This window comes from Gasterosteus aculeatus, chromosome 6 (assembly GCF_964276395.1).
Source record: "Gasterosteus aculeatus chromosome 6, fGasAcu3.hap1.1, whole genome shotgun sequence".
NCBI classification, from domain to species: Eukaryota; Metazoa; Chordata; class Actinopteri; order Perciformes; family Gasterosteidae; genus Gasterosteus; species Gasterosteus aculeatus.
In genome coordinates, this window is record NC_135693.1 from 15,072,250 (window position 1) to 15,092,729 (window position 20,480).

At 44.5% G+C, this 20,480-nt stretch overlaps 1 protein-coding gene across 1 annotated transcript in view; it reads right to left on the minus strand.

Annotated features, from left to right (window-relative positions):
- fmn2a (formin 2a) overlaps positions 1 to 20,480 on the minus strand; it is a 31,271-nt gene that overhangs the window by 10,339 nt on the left and 452 nt on the right. Inside the window, exons 2-12 of the mRNA XM_040178162.2 lie at positions 17,675 to 19,830; positions 15,814 to 15,977; positions 13,675 to 13,827; positions 11,527 to 12,287; positions 10,899 to 11,040; positions 7,816 to 7,903; positions 4,844 to 4,905; positions 1,169 to 1,260; positions 961 to 1,090; positions 717 to 863; positions 55 to 114 (exon numbers count right to left, since the gene is read on the minus strand). Of these exons, the coding sequence (XP_040034096.2) occupies positions 55 to 114; positions 717 to 863; positions 961 to 1,090; positions 1,169 to 1,260; positions 4,844 to 4,905; positions 7,816 to 7,903; positions 10,899 to 11,040; positions 11,527 to 12,287; positions 13,675 to 13,827; positions 15,814 to 15,977; positions 17,675 to 19,811 (3,936 nt within the window). The 5' untranslated portion in view covers positions 19,812 to 19,830. The remainder of the gene's footprint in view (positions 1 to 54; positions 115 to 716; positions 864 to 960; positions 1,091 to 1,168; positions 1,261 to 4,843; positions 4,906 to 7,815; positions 7,904 to 10,898; positions 11,041 to 11,526; positions 12,288 to 13,674; positions 13,828 to 15,813; positions 15,978 to 17,674; positions 19,831 to 20,480) is intronic.

Genomic DNA, 20,480 nt, shown 5'->3' on the forward strand with positions numbered 1-20,480 from the left:
GCAAATCAGACTAAAACAGAAAAGTGATTCAAATAAACAGGAACCAAAACATACCTCATCAAAGTGCCTTAGATAGTAAGCAACAATGTAGGACAAAAGACTCTGGGAGTTATCCTGAAAGAAAGAAAATTATCCAAATAAATAAACCCCTTTATTTATTAATTCAATCATTTCGCAACAGGATGTTTTAATTTGTGCGGAGCAAATGGGAATAGAGACAGTGTCAAACATGAGGATAGATCACGGCATCGCAGCAGCAATACAACAGAACATGGCAGAGCTGGGAGGGCTTTCATAGCTCAGAGATGAAGGAAAGTTTGATGTTCTTTATGGTTACCTTACACGGTCCACCACCACAAAAACACAAACCACTGTGCCCTTATTTGGCTGTGCCAAGGGCACGCTGAGCCCGTTGTGATATTGAATAAGAACAGCAAACAGAAAGGCCTCTCCCCCAAATCTGCACAACTACGGTCCTCATGTTTGGCAGCAGCGAAGGTGCCTTTCAACTCCTGGAGAGTTATTTACGGTCACCTTTTTTCCACATCACTTATTTTCTGGTGCAATGTAAATTTACAGAGCAAAGCAGTTACCGCTGGAACTCTAAAAATAGTCATTTAAGCACATTTCAAAACGGGTTCTCCTTAAGACTTGATGGAGTGCAACCTCTTGTGGCTCGAGTGATGTTTGCTTTCGACGCCGTGATACAGACTCACACTGCTCTTGACGTCCTTCAGTTTTGGCAGAATGTCCAAGGTGAAGCCGTCTGCCTGCCCTCGGGACCGATTACCTCCGTTCATGAAGTTACCAAAAGCCAGCACCAGGCCGAGCACCTGCGATACACACGTACCGCTCTGCAGCGTCTGATGCACACACGCACACACAAACAAAGGTGAAGACATGAAGGTCAAACAGAGTCACGGAAAAGAACATTAAGCGAGCAGAGACCGAGCGGCTCACCTTGCACACTCTCTCAAGGATTTCTAATTTGCGGACGATTGAGGTGATACATTCGTGGAAAGTCGACTGAAACAGGATGCAGAACACTCGTTCACAGAAGTTGGGGATTTGTGATAACTGGAATAGAAACCTGAAGAAGGCACAGGATCAGTGGACATGACATCTAGTTAAAGACAGAGCTCTCGTGTAATGTTTGGTTGGTTCTTACTGTTCAGGCTTGTCCAGTGGCTTGGCATCCTCCTTGTCTTTGGATGATTTAATATGCTTTTTAATGCCATCCATCTCGTCGTTTTGAGCTCTCTGTAACATTAAAATGCAGATCAAGTTAAGATGGAAATGTATTTCCTATGGGCACGGGAAACCAAAAGGTACTTAGACCACAGCATGTCATTAAAATGTCCAAACACAAGAACGTGTAATGTCATCCTTAGTCTCAAACATGAACAAAATGTCTTGCTCAAATCAAAAACTAGTTTAGCTCAGCCAACCCAAATACACCAGGGGCAAATAGTTTGATTTGGGAAAAAAAACAACTTCTTCAACTCCTAATGCCAAACACATTGAACTGGAATCATACTTCTACAGGGGAAAATACACGCCTCTCTTTTGGATACAAACTCTGTGAGTGTTTTTTATACTTGTATGGTTTGGGGGTCTAAAGTGTCTGTAGCTAAAGACAAACCACTGCATGCATGACACAAACATTGGCAATGTAAATGGATGGGCCCATGATGAGTTGGGACATGAATTGCAGTACCCATATTTCGACCCATATGGGTGAATTGAGTACAGTGGTTGTTTCTTGTATCACCACGACCTCTGAATCTCTATAGTCAGATCAAATGCAGAGATTTTATAGAGGAGCCATATGATGTTTTGTCAATTTTTTCGGATAAAAAAACAAAAATGTAGTAGTAATGTAGTACTTTTGAAACAACACAAAAAATAAACTGCAATTCTTCAACTCCATCTTTCTTTTGTCAGGTTATTTCCTATTAATTCTGAACTAGTTCTGCTGTTTTGTGAACACAACTGAACGCCGTCCATTAAATACAAATTCCATAAATGTTAGTCGATCCAGCCAGACTACATTCCTCACCATTATCCTTCTGTCAGATCCTGGACCACAGTTTTAAACAAGGCGATGCAAAAAGAAAGCAGGCCAAATGCCCCTTCGTTTCACAAGAGGCAAAGACAATAGATGTTAATGTTTTTTCACGCAATGAGTACAACATTAAACCATCCCCAGGAAGGGAATGTAAACCGTCTCCATGCTCTCCAGAGCCCCAAAGACCCCCAAAGTCTGAGTCTCAGCAGTCTGGTCTCTCCATCTCTCTCTCTCTCTCTCTCTTTCGGGCTTTGGCCTCTGCATGGATCCGTGGAAAACATCAAACGGCAGCATCAAAAGCACCGAGGGCCCGATTAGTATTCTACACACCGCTGCCTTCTGTCGACGAGTGCAAAGCTCTCCTTCGCCTTCTCTTGAGATGTTTTCAAGTGTAAATATATTTAATGCAAAGCAGATCCTTTTCAAAGGGCAGCATCGGAGCCCAGCAGTGTTTGGTGTAATTGAGGACAAGTAGGCATTAGCGTGTGATCTTTCAATTGCTAGGGCATGTTGCAGTGGTTGTCAGCATGAGAAATACGGTCCCACGTGGAATATCGAATGCAAAAGAAAGTAGAATGATATTCGTGATGCCAGAATTCTAGTTGAAGCCAAGTGTTGTTCATTACCCAGGTTTCTAGGGAAGGTCTAAACAGCTCCAGCTAGGGCTCAATCACTATTTACGTCACTCAATTTTCAACGGAACACCATTTTTAAGATTATTTGTTCATGAAGATACCAAAGAATATTGCGCGAATGACAAGTTGCGTCATCTTATGAACAATTTTGGAATCAACAGGTTTTGCCTTAATAAAAAAAGTTAGTATAAGTCAATTAATTGTAGTGTGAAAGTTCTACGGAGGCACCAGCGCTCACAATGACCTCCATGACATTTAGCTACCGTCGGCTAAAAGGAGCCTGAACGCAAGACTGTCTGGACCCAGATTATAGCGTGCGATATTAAAGGGGAGGGGGGAGTGGTGTCCCACTATCGCCGTGACCCCTTTAACGGCGTCGGCACGTTGTTCAAAGAACAGCAGCGACCGTAATCCTCCGCCCATAGACTGAGCGACTCTGCCCCGGCCTGTGTGCACACACAGTACTGTATGTGCACATTGCTGTGGGTCAACGTGTTTGTTTGTGAGGGGGGGGGGGGGGGGGAGAAAAAAAAGGAAAAAGGGAGAGTGAGGGAGAGCAGTGTGTGATCTTACTCCTAGAACAGTGAGTGAGGGTGTAACCATTAGAAGCCCCTCGCATTCCTCAAGACAGGCTGACTGTGCTGCCAACTGTGGTTTAGGGGGCTGGAGACCCACAGACAGGATGGAGTCTCGCAATACAAAAGAGAAACAATTTGGCTCCTCGACTCAATAACACTGCCGTAGGCCGTGAGGGGGAGAAGGAGAGAGAGGGAGAGGGCTTGAAGTCTGAGCGGAGACTTTTGATCCTCGGTTATGACACATCGGTTCATGGCTGCAGCTCGTTTCAGGCCTCAGTCTCATTCCCATAATCAACGTTATTAATATGTCTCCGGCAGCCAAAAGGTCCAGGCCTCTCTTTGTGTAGTTGTGCCAAAAACACAATTCACAGGAATTTCACAGCATCTTAAATCTGTATTACAGCTGAAATGTGGAAAGAAATGCGCATTTTCATGTTCCATCATTTACTGACCCGTGCAAAAACGGGTCCTGAACCATTTCCACCGGGCGGGGGAAGATTTCGGAAACGGTGATGGAAATGTATTGACTGTAAACAAGGAGCCCCTGATGGCCCTTTGACACGTTGCATAGTAGCGATGAGGGCTCCGTAATTCTCTTGATGATAATCCCACCCGATTCAATGTGGTGGTTGAAATTGGCACAATTCACCGTGGTTTCCGTTTTCCCATTTAATCTTTTTTTTTTTTTTTAAAGCACTTTTAAGAGGAGCCGTTTGCCACAAAACCCTGGAGTTTCTCAACAATCCTTTCCTTTGCACAGCGACATTACCAAAGTGAATTCAATCACATCTGGTGTGAAGACAATGAAAACAATGTTTACTATGTGACAGCGTTGGTCCAAGACGCCAACAATTACAGCAGTGTGGTTTGTTTTGGTATCTAATATATACACTTCAGTTAGATCCCCCTTTTAGAGAAATATGTTCACAGTAAAATGAGAATGGGCAAAAATCGCGTTGATTTATTTTACAAACACACCAATTAAATAAAAAGTGGATTGTTTTTTCTCCCGTTCAGGTTTTGGTAACCATCACAAGGTATCCTCTGATGGATAGCAGTTGGTGTTTTGTGGTTTCCCCCGTAGGAAAATGGGGAATAAAGCAACACTAACAGCCGATGAAGGATTCTTTCTCCATTATGTTGATATCACGGCTTGTTGGGACCTCTTAGGTTTCACTGTATAATAAAATAATTCCCTGTTACTCACATATGGCATGAAATGTGTAACCATGAATGATATTTATTCGTCACAAGCAAACTGTTCTACAAAAAAAAATGACTTCCACTGCAACGCACAGAGGAAAAGAAAACACGGAGCGTTGCAGTGGTGTTTGTTGCTCAACATTGTGTATTTATATTGTTTTCCGACATTGGCGGGAGGGGGCAGAAGTGTATTTCATTCGGAGATATTGTCTTTTTGTGTGTTTATTGACTTTTCCGAAACCTAAGGCCACACCAGCTTTGATCATCCTGTCATCAGAGTGAAAAAAGTTAGAAAATGTTTACAAACGTTGTAGCCACAAAGACATGGTTCCAGCTCCGAGGGCTGTTGCGATACTCACATTCTCATAGAGAGCTTGCAGAGTCTCCAGATCAACGACTGCGTTGTCCATATTTAGGACGGCTGTGGACGGAACGAGAGGACGGCACGGTGAATGCGAACGTTAACACGGAAGCATGTCATGACTTTTCTCGGCTACCTTGAGGGAACACCAACAACAAGTCAGAAATCAAAGCACAACACAAGTAGGGCCTCCACTTCAGATCGGAACATTTTCTTTGGCTCAAACAACGATCACAAACATTGGCAGAGCGCTTTTTTTTCCGATCTTTGTTTCTGCTCCGCTGGAGCAGAATATGGAATGAAACAAGGTCGAAATTCTCGCCCGGCGGCCCACACGAACGGGTCATATGCTGCGACTTACGTAGCTATCAGCTCTCATCGCGATAGCACGGAAGGGGCCGCTAACTAAAACATAAATACGGAGGTCTTATAAATCTGTCAAAGGTACAAAGATCTGTGTTTGAACTCCTGTGTTTGAATTCCTGGTGTCGCCTTTTTGTCTCGGCGCGAGGACCTGGCGCCCGGGAGCATTAATCCTTTGAAAGTAAATGTTTAAAGACAAACAGAGCCCGGGGGTCTGCGGTGTTGAGGCTGAGGTGTTGCTGTACGCACGATCACCCGGCAAAGCACTCCACACGTATATATATATGTGTATCTCGCCGTGCTGCGGGGTGTCCAGATTGCTAACGTTGTTTTTGCTCTGCTCATTTGCTGTTGAGGTACGGCGGGACTAATGTCACAGGGGCATGAAGGGACTCAGAGAATTTGCATCACATCTTATGTTTGACTTAAAAGATTTTCATTGACTTGAGCAGAATAAAAAAGAAAATCATTTAGAGAACAGCCATGCATTTGGGTGGAAAAAGCCTAGAGGGATTGTTGTTTGTTTGCAGTAAGTTCGATCTGCTGATCTGTGATATTAATTCATCTCCCTTCATGTAACCCGCCGAGCTCGGTGCTGTCACCCTCTCACCTCTTCACACTCTTCCCTCTTCCAAAAGCCACCGCAGGAATAACTTCCTCCTCCCTGAGCTTCTCTTGTTTTTGTTTCTCGCACTTTTCTCTGGTTACGGTTTGGTTTTTCATTACTATCAGAAACAGAGTCTGGGAGGCTGGTTTGATTGGAGACATCTTTATTTTTTTAGATTTTTAAAGAGACATGTGAGAAAGCTGTATCATCATTCTCACACAGCCCTGTTACGACCGAAAAGCCAAACCCCTGCGCCTGGTTCCACCCTGACTACCACATTCAACCCTAGCGTGGCGCCGGCAACCACCATTTAATACTGTGATTGGCGCTTGAAAGCCTCGCAGGAAGCAGACACCGCATGGAAGCGTCCTATGAAACATGCAGAGTGTCGGCCAAGATCAACCCCAAGCAACAACAGCTGGGAGGAAAAAAAAAACATTTGTTGACTTGCTGTGCAAAAAAACACTCCCCAGAAACCATCTAAATGTGAAGCCATTTTAGAGGTTTGATGAAGGAACCTCACTCTTTTGTAAACTCATTTTCATTTGGTTGTTTAATTGTCCTGAACCTCCAGCGACAAAAGGGAGCAGGAGATCATTTGGTAAAACGGACGCATATATGATCCTCGGATCATTTTCCTGAAATAAAATTGACGCCTAAAAACCAACAAATTAAAATGCATGACAACCTAAATGAAAAAACACATTCTGCGGTGACTTTGCTTGTGCAAGGCGAAGAAATCTTTACTCGGATCTTACTCTCAATGATATACTGAAGTTTCCAATCAGCACTAATTTTGCACCTAAAACTGTCCTAACACAGGAGATGAATGACCGGTGCCGGTGAGAGAACCCCCCCCTCTCCGACCAGAGATGGATGAACCAACAATAAAATGCATTCAAGACATTTCGGTTAAACAAAATAGCCCAACAGATCTAATGTCTTTGTGTGTATAACACGTACCGATCAACGGGTTCTGTGGTGCACATTTATTTTAATATAAACTACCCAGCTGCAAGTTAGTCAGAGAGCGGAAGCTGTGACGAAGGCTCCAACAGGAGGAGTGAACAGGATGGGGAGATGAGGAAGAGTGTTTAGACACATGGATGAGCGAAGACTGGAGAGCAATCAGAGAGAAAATAAAACAGGAAAACCGTCTCTTCCCATCCACGTCTCCCGAATGACTTCACTTTAACAAAGCCAATCAGACAAGACGGTGACAAGTCAGAGAAAAACGGAGTGCCGCGGACAAAACGCGATGTGGACTTTAGATGGGGAGAGATTATGCCAAACAAGGGCAAGGAAAGGGGGCGAGCAGCAGAGGGAAAACACATGAGATGCGTTGCGACATCACGACGAAGCTAGAAAGGAAGTTTAAGCTTTGACCTCAGTTAACACTCAATCTTAGTCACGTCCTAGTTGACTGGAAACAATATGTTTTCAATAAGAAACTGGAATAGTCACACTCAAAAAACTAAAAAAAGAATCTGACAGAACGGCCAACTTTTTAATTTTGTGTACAGAACTTGTAAAATATGTTTCAGATTGGTGTTTGATGTCAGTGTTCAGCGTGTCCATTGTTTATTGTAAGTTACTGCCTCTCCTACAAACAATATTCCAAGTTGTAAATCACATAAAGAGCAGGACATGTACAGATTGAGGTCCCACTGTGAATGATTTTAACGAATTATGAAATGTTTCGACATGTGGTATAAAAGATAAATGTTTTTGGCTGCTGTGGTGGATCTATAGCGTCTTCCCAACAGCAGTTTTATTAATTTGATGATCAGACTCAGATACCGATTATCAAACTTTTGGTTTTCACATTCCAAATATCCCTCCCAGATGTGCGATTACTTTTTTTCTTTTGAAAAATTGAAGAAGAAAAAAATCACCAACCGATCTGTTTTCCATTTTCTCCACGTTTACAATGCTGCTTTCAATACCACCCCATTGCATTATTTCATTGTAATCTATGTGATATGGATGATATGGCTTACCATTCTGGATGTCCTTCATATCAAGATGAATGCTGGACATCAGAATTCCTACAGCCTGAGAACGCTTGTTGTTCAAGAGCTTCACCACCTAAGTGAGTTGATGGGAAAAAGACCAAAGAGAACAGGGAGGATTAGTGCATCTTATGTCATGGCATGATGCACAAGCACATGAAGACAAAACATTTAATGAATAAAAGAAGGGATCATTTCTCCCCTTCATCGGTCTCCTTTTTTGGGAAGAAAAACTGGAGAAAGTAAAACACCCTGAAGGAGAATGATGATTAAATGTGCCTCCCTTTCCTATGATTCTCCACTTCCATCATCTTTTAGTCGTCGGAAAGAAATCTTTCACGCAACAAGAAATGGAAATTTGATCCAGAAACAGATCCCTATGGCTTCAATTACATTTTATTTCATGGAATTTCACACTGCAAGGATTTTCTTTTTTCACAGCCGACATAACGTGAAAACTTTCCTAATGCAAAGATCAAACCTCCTCAAGAAAGCTGTTATATTACCAAAGGTCAGCTGAATAGTCATAACTTCCACTTGTCAAACAGCCAGGAGTCGAATATCAAGCCGGCGTTGTTATTAAGCAAAAAAACAGCAACCATGGGGATGAGGGGGGGGGCATTATGTACCACAGGTCGCCTGAGTTAGCAGACGTGTGCGCCGGGTAGTGAGGCGTCGGGACAGGAAACCCGTAGCTTTCTGTGATCCAGACAGGACTCTTCCATCTAAACCAGATCACACAGACCACAGACCTCTCCCACAGGAAGTCACATCACCAGTCCCCCGACTGGCTCCGTTTCCCCCGGCTCAGCCGCAGCTTTCGAGGCGCAGGCCGGGGCGAGATACGCCGGTGGGAATATCTTCCACGGTGGGACCGTGATAGCTGGTGCAGCTTTTTAGCGACAGTGAAACAGGTCGTTAGTCGGGATTTATCATCTGACCCGACTCTTCTAAATGTACAAACGGGGCAAACTTACATAAAACAAAGTTCAGCGGTTTACAGAGTTGCCTGATATCACTTTACCCATTTTTGCATTGATCTAAAAAATGCCCTCGCAGTGTATCAGTAGTATTATTTTATAATGAAACACAGCTGGATCCGTGAACCACTAGGGTTGGAGAAAACAATTTCATCACTAAAACTACCCTAAAAAATGTAATCTAATGCCGTGTCTTTCGGCCTTCTCATGACATCCATGTGCCTAGGCTTTTTATTGAAAGAAATCTTAAGTCACGTTAATTAAATGTTGATCTTTTGATTTATTCAGCATTTCAGCATTTGCCAATATGGACTTTCATCAATCCCATGCAGCTCTGAATCACATGTGAAAATTAAACCACTGAGGCACAGCTTGTCCTCTGAAACGAAGCTCAGAAGAGCCCATAAAATAAAAAAGAATAGACATTTCCACTTATTTCTTTACATTTAGGACTGAGCTTAAGTTGAACTGAATCGTTGAATAAGACTTGAATAAGTATCATTAGGTGCAGCCCTCATCCTCCAATTGCCACGATTATAAGAAATCCTTATTCATGCAGGAGGTGAAGAGACCCAATCTGAACATTGGCTTCTATTCTATCAGGAATGAAAACACACTTTGCATCTAAAATGCTGCTGGATTGACCCCCAAATACCATGAAACAAAATCAATTGATCACAAACGTAATTCAGCAGCATGGCTACATTAAACCTCGTCTCAGAGAGAGAACAGAGAACTCCTCTGCAGATGGACCTTCAGGTCAACACTTGACACTGGACGATGACGACCTTTCACATCGGAGGCCTTTCCACCGGCAGAGCACTGACGTCAACGCTGCTCTCCCAGTGGTGCGGCTCTGGAGAGGATGATTCCCATCATAAAGACAGTGGAACTGGCCACACACAACGTCTCACACTCGTCGGGGTCATCTCTTGTATCTATACTTGTGTTTCTCAGGTGTTGAAGGAACCATCTAACATCTACTGAAGTGGCAACAGGTTTGATTGTGTCTTTTCTGTTTAAAAAGGAATCCCTGTATGACAGAAGGATTTTCCTGTTTTCCCGTTTCTCATCGCTGTTGAATTTTGTGCTTTATTGGATCAAAGCTTTAAGGTGAGTTTTTCCCGCCACTTGTTTGCTAAACATCGGGGCGTTTATAATTCTCCTTAACAATCAAATGAACCCATGAAATGGTGGAAATAAGACACAGATGGGGAGGCTGAGGCTCAGCAGGTCTCAGGTATACAGTTCGTAAACGGTCCTTCAACTTTTATACAACAAATCAAACCATGTATTATCTTTATTATTATCATGTTAGGGAAGGAGAGCTCAACCTTTGGAACTTTTGCCTCAATTGAAACCTGTTGTAGTTTTTATATTTTGGCCTCGAGTTTCACTTCATCACTTCCCATAAACTAAAAAGATTTCCCACCAGCTTCCACTCTTGAGACCAATATTTCATCTCAGCAACAACTGTCTGGTGATCCCACTGGGTCTTAATTACGGGGGCGAGACCCTCGTCCTTGGTGTACATTATACCTGATTCAGACACATTTGGACAAACAGCACATTAACATAATAATCCGGACCAATGCAGCTTGAAATTGTAAGTCGAAGGATTGATGGAGTGGCATGGAGGCCATTGGCAAGGCAAAAAGTCTGTCTATTAAACTAAGTCATACAGAAAGCACAATGGGAGGAACCACATCATAAAAGATACAGCTTCCAGGCTTCTCCTTCCCTCCCTCCTTTTTTCCTTCTCCCCCCCCCCCCGTCTCCCTCAACAGTCATCACCGTCGTGAGGTTTCCTCACCGCACGCGAGACATTGGCTCGGTGCCACCGGATGGTCGCAGGGGAGTCGGGTGGGAGCCAGAGCTCACACCACATAATGACCGTCTGGCTGAAGCGGTTCCTCCTGTCACTCAGAGCAACTCGGGGAGCGACGGAGAGGAAAAACGTAAAGGATCAAGGCCCCAGAGGAGCGAGAGTGAAGATGGGAAAAGGCCTGAAGAGGAACCATATTTGGTGACCCAGGGATGTAGACACACACACACGCGCACACACGCACACGCACATAAAACATACTTTACCTGCTTGGCCTTGGACTTGCTGATTGTATCTGAAATTGGCTTTTTCTTCTCTTTGACAGCACTTTTGGAGAAAAGTTCCACAAATTCTTTAAAGTCCACACTCGGTTCTTCTATAGTCTCCCACACCAGTGGGCTTGTGGGCCTGAAGACAGGAGGAAAGATGAATTATTGTAGGAGCAATGACAGGCAGCCATGCATTGTTTGAAAAGGTTAAGCCAAGTCCACTTTTAGAGTTAACTCCTGTTTTTATTTCACCACAAAATGCATTTTCCAGTTTTTAAAATCCACTCATACAAATGTATCATTCAAATCTCTCGGCCAACACGTTGCACTTAGAATTCAGCATCGAGCTCCTCACTTGCAAGTGAATCAAGTCTATTTCTAGATGTTTACTCAGCTACAATTTTCCGAGCCTTATTAAGGAAAGAAAACCCGGTTCAAGTAAATTCGGTGCTGACCACAATGCCTGGACTGCATCACTTTCATTTTCCACAAGGATAGCGTCTCTGTCGCCGTCGGAGCACGTGGCGATCTTTATCTTAAGTGGACAAGCTCCCTCTCTATCCTCTACTGTTCGGAGAATACCTCCGTGCAAATGATCCGTATCTATCAAACAGCATGTCCTTACTTTTTAGCAATCAGCTGTATCCGTGTCCAGTAGAGGGGCTTCATTGGCTTGGGGGGCTCTATCGCAGCCTTGGCAGGGGCAGCTTCCTGCACCATCATGGTGGGCATGGAGCCTGGTGGTGGTGGAGGCCCAAAGCCCGGGGGCAGGGGTGGAGGAGGGGGGCCCATTCCAGGAGGAAGGGGCGGCGGAGGAGGTCCGAAACCGGGCGGGGGTGGAGGTGGTGGAGGTCCAAAACCTGGTGGAGGAGGAGGAGGCGGTGGTGGACATTGTCCAAAACCGGGGAAGGGCGGGGGTGGCGGTGGCGGTGGAGGAGGAGGAGCAACACCTCCTGGTGGAGGCGGTGGTAAAGGTGGTGGTGGAGGTGGGGGTGTGGGAGCTTGATGGGCACTGCTCTGTTGCCTCCGTTGGCACGTGCAGACAAAGCTCTCTGGAGATTTGGGGATGGAGGACGGAACGGAGGACGGAACGGAGGACGGCGTGCCGCTGGATCCCCCCATGAAAGGCACGTCAAACTCAAGCCCCTCCCCCACAGGTGAGGTCTGGACGGACACCTCGTGGCTCGTCCGTCCCAGTGTCCCTCCTCTCATCTGTGAGGGCTTGTGGTGGGCAGAGCTCGGACCTCCCTTTGCCAAGGAGGCCCGCTGGCCCTGCAACAGGGCGATCCGAATGTGCAGGTCGTCGACTGTCCTCTCCAGCTGAGGGATGAGGCAGCTTTCATCCTCTGGGGACGACGGACCCGACTTCACCCCGCTGGATTCTGTCTGTCAATGAGACAAAAACAAAGACTTTACCCTGTAGCACAACAACATTAATGTTCACAACCGAATGGGAACTGAAGAAAAATCTTCTTTAAAGGCAGGTAGTCTAGTTTGCCCTTTTCTCTAAAAGGCAGCTATACTAAATTGCTGTTGAGTCCTGGACACGTTGTCATTTGATAAATTACACTATAAACAGTAACACACCCACAGCTCAGGCAGTTAGTGACTGCTGTGAGGGTAAAAAAAAAAATTCTGAAATGTCTAGACTCCATCAGACCTCTGGCTCCAGACTGGTTAGAGCTGGGATGAGGGGATACTATGAGACTTGACCCCAGAGACAGTGAGTCTCGTTGGGCCTCACATGGGGAGGACGTGTGTCTGCTAGTACACATTCTCCAGTTATGGTCACATCACTGAATCTTAAGGAGAATGTTCATTCAGTATGGTCTCGCTAATTTATTATCTCTTCCTGGAAACAGGGAGGGTCACTGGAAGTCTCACAAGTCTTTCTAGACAAGCCTGACCTCTGGTGGAAAGAGAACAACCACAATCAGGAGGCTCGAGTCGACTGTATTCCTCAAGAATTAGACAGGATTACACACAACATGTTGTTGAATGTAATATGCATCTCCCTTTTGGTCGTTGATACTGCTGGATTGAAAACATTTGTGCATGTGTTTTAAAGGGAGGGAATAGCTTGGAGAAATCTCCAGAAATCAAACTTTTTAATAAAAAACTAAAGCCATTGCATTGTATGGAAAAGTATTTAAGACTTGCAGATTTTTTTAGATGATATTTGCTCTTTTCATTTGTGCAGAATTGAAAAATTAGATGACAATTCACACATAGAAGTTGACTAAAATTAAGTGAAAGAAAGGAAAAACATTTGGTTATCTCTCACACTGTATTCATGTGATAGAAACAGGACAATGGGCCTCACTCACCAAATGCTCTCAAGAACCAATTTGTGCTTAATCCACACAAAGATTCTGATATTCACCAATGTTTTCTTTGGGATTCGCTCTTAGGTAAGAACAGAATTTACTCACACCCAAGAGCACTCTTACACACTATTGAGAGAAGACATGTTCGAGCAATATAAGTACGTTTTTGTCTGTTCTAATTTAAAATGGAATATTTCTCTCCTCCTTTTGCAACTAATTATTTGTATTATTTTACACACAATTATATGTCTGTTTGTTTTAATAAATACACACTACACTTACACGTTCAAAACAGCATTTCACTGCATGGGTAATTGAATGAGGCCCACTGCTCTGTGCCGTTGGAAGTTAAAACAAAATACAACATCCAAGCCGGCACCACGCACAGTGTGGACCGGACAATTCTAAAGGGAAGTGCGTTAAGATGTTACGAGGATTCAACCAACCTGAGAGTTTAGGGCTCCTGGTGTTTTGGCTGATGATTGGTGCAAAGGGGATCTCAGTCTTTGTTCTCTGCCTGACGTTCGCCCCCCATAGACTTCCCACAGATGAGAAGACACAGGCAGGCCTACGGAAGCCCAGGTGTAAAGCTGCTCCTCCTGCAAAACGGTTTAAGGAAATAAGCTTCAAGACTAACACACGAGAAAATGACATCAGATTGAAGGACAGGTATCTAAGCTAAAGACTTCAGCTATAATAGATGTTACAGGGACGGGTATTTTGTGCCCATGAGGCAGATGAGTTTCCCCACTGCGACTGTGTTAACCGATTTATGTGCCTACAAGAAAAGTAAAACACAAGCAACTACACACATAGAACAAAGCGTATTAGATTGCAATGCTAATGCTGTAATTGCAATGCTTTGCCAGGTGAAAGAGGGGTGATATTTGATTTACACACAGTTCTTCGATTCTCATCCCCCCCCAAACCTCATTTCTAAAAAGAAAGAGAGAGAAGTTGATGTATTCAATTTCAAGCTGTATGCAAAAGAAGAAACTCCCCGCTCGTACATTAGTTTACGACGGCAAAGCAGTGAAATACAATACCATATTTAGGTTGAAAATCGGAAGATAGATGGGGAGTTGAGAGGCAAAGATGGAAATAAAAGGATAGCAGGATGGCGGAAGAGAAGGAAGAGGTGATGAAGGAAGTGATTCATATCGAGATGGGATTTAACTGTTAAGGAAATCAAATTGTAAAAGACTGCGGTAATGAAGACGTTATAGTGAGAAAAAGGTTGCAGAGGTGCAAAGATGGGCTTTGATGATTCATTTCATAGCTGTAAAAAAGGAAGCAATGACAATGAGATCTCTACTCTGAATGGCAAAAGCTTTTTTGGACAAGCTGAATAATGCAATGACTCCGGGCCAGGCTTCAGACAGAGGCAGAGTGAGGACAAAAAACACAACAACAACAAAGGGGGCAGGGGGTTAGGAGCGAAATCCTGCCCTGACATGGTGAGATTTTTGCTGGGGAAGAGCAGCCTGAGCCTAAGGCACGTGGAGCTGTTACATAACATGGTCAGCAGATGATCTACGCATACGTGCATGTGTGTCTGAGGGACTGCTGTTAATCCAGCCATGGAGGAAATGCCTGTAGGGCATATATATATATATATATATGCACATGCGGCAGACTTGAGCTCTGGCTTTGAGTCCTATTGAGACGCCACGCTAGGGAAGCAGAACGATGAATATATTTCAGATTCATTGCATTTATGAGAACAAAACAGCTAGAGGGTGTGGATGTTTAGTTATTTATGTGTATGTATGCATAGTGAACCTTTATGCGTGGATACAATGCTCGTATGTGCATAATGTTTCATGCACATGTGGTGCGAGGAGCAGTGTGCAGCTGCAGACCGACTCTGATCTGATCACATTTTTTGTTAATCAACAGACAAAACAACAAGACTAAGAGTCTAAAACCATGCAACAGCCCTGGGATAAAGGTACATAATTCATATTTAACTTTTCAGTAAATAACAGAACGATCAGTTGGATGAGAAGCTGAAACAGGAAATGAGCTGCCAATGGTGGACTATGCAGGCTGATGAGATGCTCATGATATTATGTTTCAGCAGTACGGGAATGGAGAATTAAATATTTAGGACATTTCACGTGGTCACCCTGTCTACATGCACCGCTGCTCTTCAGATAATAAAATGTCTCCAGGGTGAATCACAGACATACATATGAAAACACTGATTTGATAAGCTTTGCGTTTCTCTGTGTACTGTACATATGGTAAATGTTATTTTAAATCACTTTCTGCCACATTCTTTGAGTATATCATGAGAGGAGCGAATATCAATGAGTTAAGCATTTTGATGTGAACTGTGAAAGTTCAAGGAACTTCAGCGTTGACTCCACGTTTCAGACTAAGAAAATACCGGCCGATGTCAAATCAAGGCAGCCACAATCCTGCCGGACAGTCACTAACAAGGCACATCACAAGTTCCTCAGTTCTTGCCTCTAAAAGTCAGAACAATTTGTACTTTTATCGTAAAAACATATCCAGCTATCGAGCTGCTGATGCAGGGTCACTGATGTTGTAATTTGTGTAAACCGAGCATGAGGACTTACATCAAACAGTGGTGGGGCATCGATGTGTCCCTGGAGCTTGGCTGTGCTGTCACTGAAGGGGTGCAGCAGACCCTGGACCACCATTCGGTGACATAGTTCCTTCGCATCCTTTTCTGCAGACGCGTCTCCTCCATGCATACACAAGCGGTCCAACAGAGTGCGACCTGGGGACAGAAAGGCAGTCAAGTGTGAAAAGTGCAAGATCCAAACTGGCCCAATAAATAAAGAGCTTGACTTTCTGTTAAAACTAATGAATTCTGATTCTACTTATTTTTTTACATATTATAACAAGGAGAGCCAAATTTGTCAACCCGACATCCCTCCAACCAAAGTGGTGAAAGGTGATGTCTCAGTTTCGGATGTGATAATTAAACACCTAAATGTGCAAACTAGATTTGTACGGCTAAATAAGGATGATAGGAGAGATGGTTTGCTTTGAAGTGCAAAGAATTAAAACGTGCAAAAATAAATTTAAGTTAGAAGCTATCCAGTAATATCACACTTAGAATTAGACAGAGACACAGAATTATTTTTGTAATAGGGAGTTTTAGGTTTCATCAGAAAGACATTCAAGAACATTCCGTAACATTATGGAATTTGTTTTGTTCTTCTTTATCTTCCCTCTACCTCCTAAGGGCCCGATCCGACCTGGAGAACTCGCTAAACAGATTGCGACATGCAGAATTGTATTAGCGACTGACTAGGCGGTGAAATAACCGATTCTCTGGGAATAACAACAGTTTATGTCCATTCATTTGCAAATGCCAGATATTCCCAATGTTCAAGATCAAAAATGACCTCCATTGCTTGGGTACAATAAATTTGGCTGACAAAATGAGAATGGACCTTATATCATGACTCATCTTTGTCATGCAGATGAACTGTCACTCGGGTTTAGCATCCAGTGTCTACCGTGTGTGTGTGTTTGTGTGTGTGCGTGGCATGGCCCTGAGTGTTGTCGTTGGGTCTGATTTATGAGCACAGGCTCAGACTGTGGAGAGCAGCTGAGCTCTTGAAGTGCACCACAACAGAAAGGAGGACAGAGGGGCATTGTTTTATCAGAAGGAGGCATTGGTTACGAAGACACTCTATGAAACCCTCTTTGTTTAAACAAAGCTATTGTATTGCTGTGATTGTTTGTATAGCCTCAGAATTTGTCACTATCATGTTTATAACTAAACAAATCACCATAACCATTTACAAGTTCTATTTTATAATAACCCAGTCTCAATATGGACGGATATTGGGGCCAAACTAATAGTTTTACCCTATACAGAGTTTCCTCTTGTTCATTTGGGTTTAATAGTCAAATTTTATCTCAGTCAAATACCAGGAAATGACCAAAACCAAGAATGTATTGAGCCAACTAACAAATTGGCCTTGCATTACTTTAAGCCTAACATAGGTTATTCCTCCATTCCTCTCCATTGTTGTCAAAACACTTTAGGCCTGTGGGTTTTATTTCCCCATATCCACAACAACAAATGATCCATTAGCTTCTGTCCGAGCTTCGCTTGCTGAAAGCTAAAGTGCCTTCTTGTTTTAGGAAACCACTTAGCAAGGGATTTACCTCTTGTTGAAACAAACTTAAAGTCGAGTACCACCAACAAGAAGTAGGAAAGTAAAGAGGGACAGACGTATTGATGTTTTATTTTTTTGGTAGCTTTCTACTTAAACCCCCAAATCATTCCCCTCTGTATGTACTTACTTTGATAGCAGCATTGAAACACTACTACCGACATCAAACGGGCATCCAGAATCAGTGCAATGTTTTTGTTGGATATTGTTTAGCACTTCCCACCTGTCTGATTGAGCTCCATGTGCGTCAGCAGTTCTGTTACCTGTGCTACATGTGACTCACCAGAAAAGACATCCAGGTAGGGTGCTGTGGTGGTGGAGGTCTTCCGTCCATAATGTGCTCTCCTGGTGCCCAGTGTCCAGTACAACCCGCCCGTGTGACCTCCCTCTGGTATTTCCGGTTCTGTAAATTTGGCCCTGCCACCCTGCCTCCCTCTTAGCTTCTCCAGCTCCGTAAGCCAGTCTGCAGACTCAACGGGGGGCCCAGCGATGGAGCAAGACCGCTGCTTGTGCCTCCTAAACCCCTGGGCAGATTCGACTGACGCAACAGTGACCTCTATTTTTCTCGGCACGTTGGGGCTGGTAATAGGGGAGCCGATGGGGGAAGTGAGCTGCCTGGTGGTGGTCTTAACGTAGGAGGGGTGGACCGGAGGGTAGAGTTTGACAGTCGAGGGCGAGGTGGTGGAGGAGGTCCGTCTTGGGTGGTAGTCCGTAGTAAGCTGACTAATAGACAAACTACTCTTCCTCCTTTTCAGGGACAGGAAGTCCCGTCTCCCAGTCTCCTCTTCATCCTCCCGCTCCAGAGACAGGTCCATGCTGCTAGCACTCTTGTGAGACGGCATCGGCCCCGCCTCCATGGGATCCAAGCGGACACTCGGCACTCGTGTGCTTCTGCTCTCAGGTGCCTGATTGGCTTGAGGCCGCCGTGGGGGCAGAACAGGACTCTCCGGGTCATCCTGGGGTTCTTCTGCACTTTCGTACGAGGTGCTGGTGGCTGTGGTGTCAGGGAAGCTGTACGAGCTGTTGGTTTTTGGGAGAAGGCTCCCACTACTGTCCGCGGCTGAAGATGTTGGGCCGCTTTCAGGGGACCCTGGACCAGAAGAAGAGCTCTCCTTCTCTATGTTCTTACACCCTTCGTCTACTTGTTGAGGTACACATTCAGAGAAAACGTCCTCATCCAGATCAAATCGCCGGTGAGACGTTACCTTCTCAGAGGCTTTGTTCCTGTCAAATGTTGACACTTGGGATAAGAAGCCAGTCACCATTTCCAGCTGGTCCCCGGCCACACATTGGTCTCTTATGGTCTGCTGGATGTCAGAGAGCAGGTCTTCATTTTCCGCTGCTGCAGAGTGAAAACTGTAGAGGTCAGCGTCCGACCCAGAGCTTGCCTTTCGGCCAATCTCATCCCCAATAAACTGTTGAATGTCTGCAGTGAAACCGTCAAGATCGCCCTCGACATCTGAATGCATCTCATCAGCTGATGAGTTCGCCTCAGCAAAGGGCTTTGGCCCTGCTTTGCCAAAGCGGCCTGGCCCCCCATCTTCCAACATGTCATCTTTAGACAACCCCTTCGCCTTCGATAAACTCTTCCTGATTTTAATGCCGGAAAACACAGAACCCTTCGAATCTGACTTTGACTTCTTCCGACCTCCGTGTTCTCCTCCTCCTTTACTTATCTTATTGTGGGACTTTTTGGTTTTCCTGTCCACCTCCCTCTCATCAGCATCACAAGAGGCATCTCCTGCTGCTCCGCCACTTCCTCCTCCTTTCTTCTGCTTTGCTTCCTGGTTCCCCATGTTCCTGAGCAGGCGGACCCCCTTGGCTAACAGGCCATGCTGCTGGGGTCGAGGCTGGCCGTGCCGGGCTTCCTCCCGGGCTGCTGTGTTGGTCACGGCCCCGACAGAGCTTCCTAATCCCTGCGGTCTGCCCGCTACACATCCGTGCAGCTGTGAGAATGATGCCGCCGCTGCCTCCCCCTGCTCAGCCGATGATGAAAGGAGGAGGGGACCGGCAACGACAGCCGCGGGCTCGCTACCACTCACTCCTCGCTCTCCCCCCTTACCCTGCACATCCTCTCTGCCTCTCTGATCCTTCCCCTCTCTTTGCTCCTCCTTTCTATCCCCATCTGCTCTCGCGCGCTCAGCTGTCTTGCATAACGGGCTGCTGGTCGAGCGAACAAGTCGCTTACGCTCCGGAGTGCGCTGCCCTTGTTCGTTCTCTGGTGAAGGGGAGAGAAACTGCTTCGGATGCCGCTGCTCTAGAATGCAGGGTTGTTGCTGGTGCTGTTGATTGAGGAGTGAGTGCTGCTGTTTACGCAGGAGGTTGGTGACACTGCTCTTCCTTCGGCCTTTGAAAGTGGTGGTGAAGAAACTCTCTTTCAGAAAGGGCACCTGGGTCTCCACTGTCTTAATGGTGTGCATCCTGGACAATCGAGGCGGGCTGAAGTAGAGGGAAAAAAACAAGTGAGAAATAAATCCCATGAATTGATTTAAAAGTCGAGCTTGGTGTCTGAATGGCAGTTGAAAGGCAATCGGTTCTCAGTGGAGTCATGAGGTAAAAGTTGAAGATGAGTGCAAGCTGACATAAGAGGTCTAATGTCTCTGATATTGGTATGTTTTCATAAACTAATTGAGGAAATAATCATCAGACTAATTAACAATTTCAATAAAGGTTTGTTTCAGCCATAAGATACGTACATTTAAGTACATATAAGATAAGTACATTTTATTATATTACTATTATGTATTTAATAAAAAATATAGTTTGTTATTAATTGTAAAACCAGCATCTAATTTGATCAAATTAGTTAGTTTTAATATCAAATCCAAAATGTACTTTAATGGCACTTTATACAGACAAAAAAGATCACACACGGAAAACATTTAATTTACAAGTATGTCTTAAAGCTTATTATGGAAGTTCATGTAATTAGCCTGTGTAGAGGCATGAGTTAGCACTGTGTAATGGGTGTGGCACACTCAAAGTAGAGCCTTCTGTCACTAATTATTGTTTGCAAATTAAGTGGGTGAAACTAATAGCACACAAAGAAATACATGAACAAATAAATGAATTACACATTCTTAAAGGAT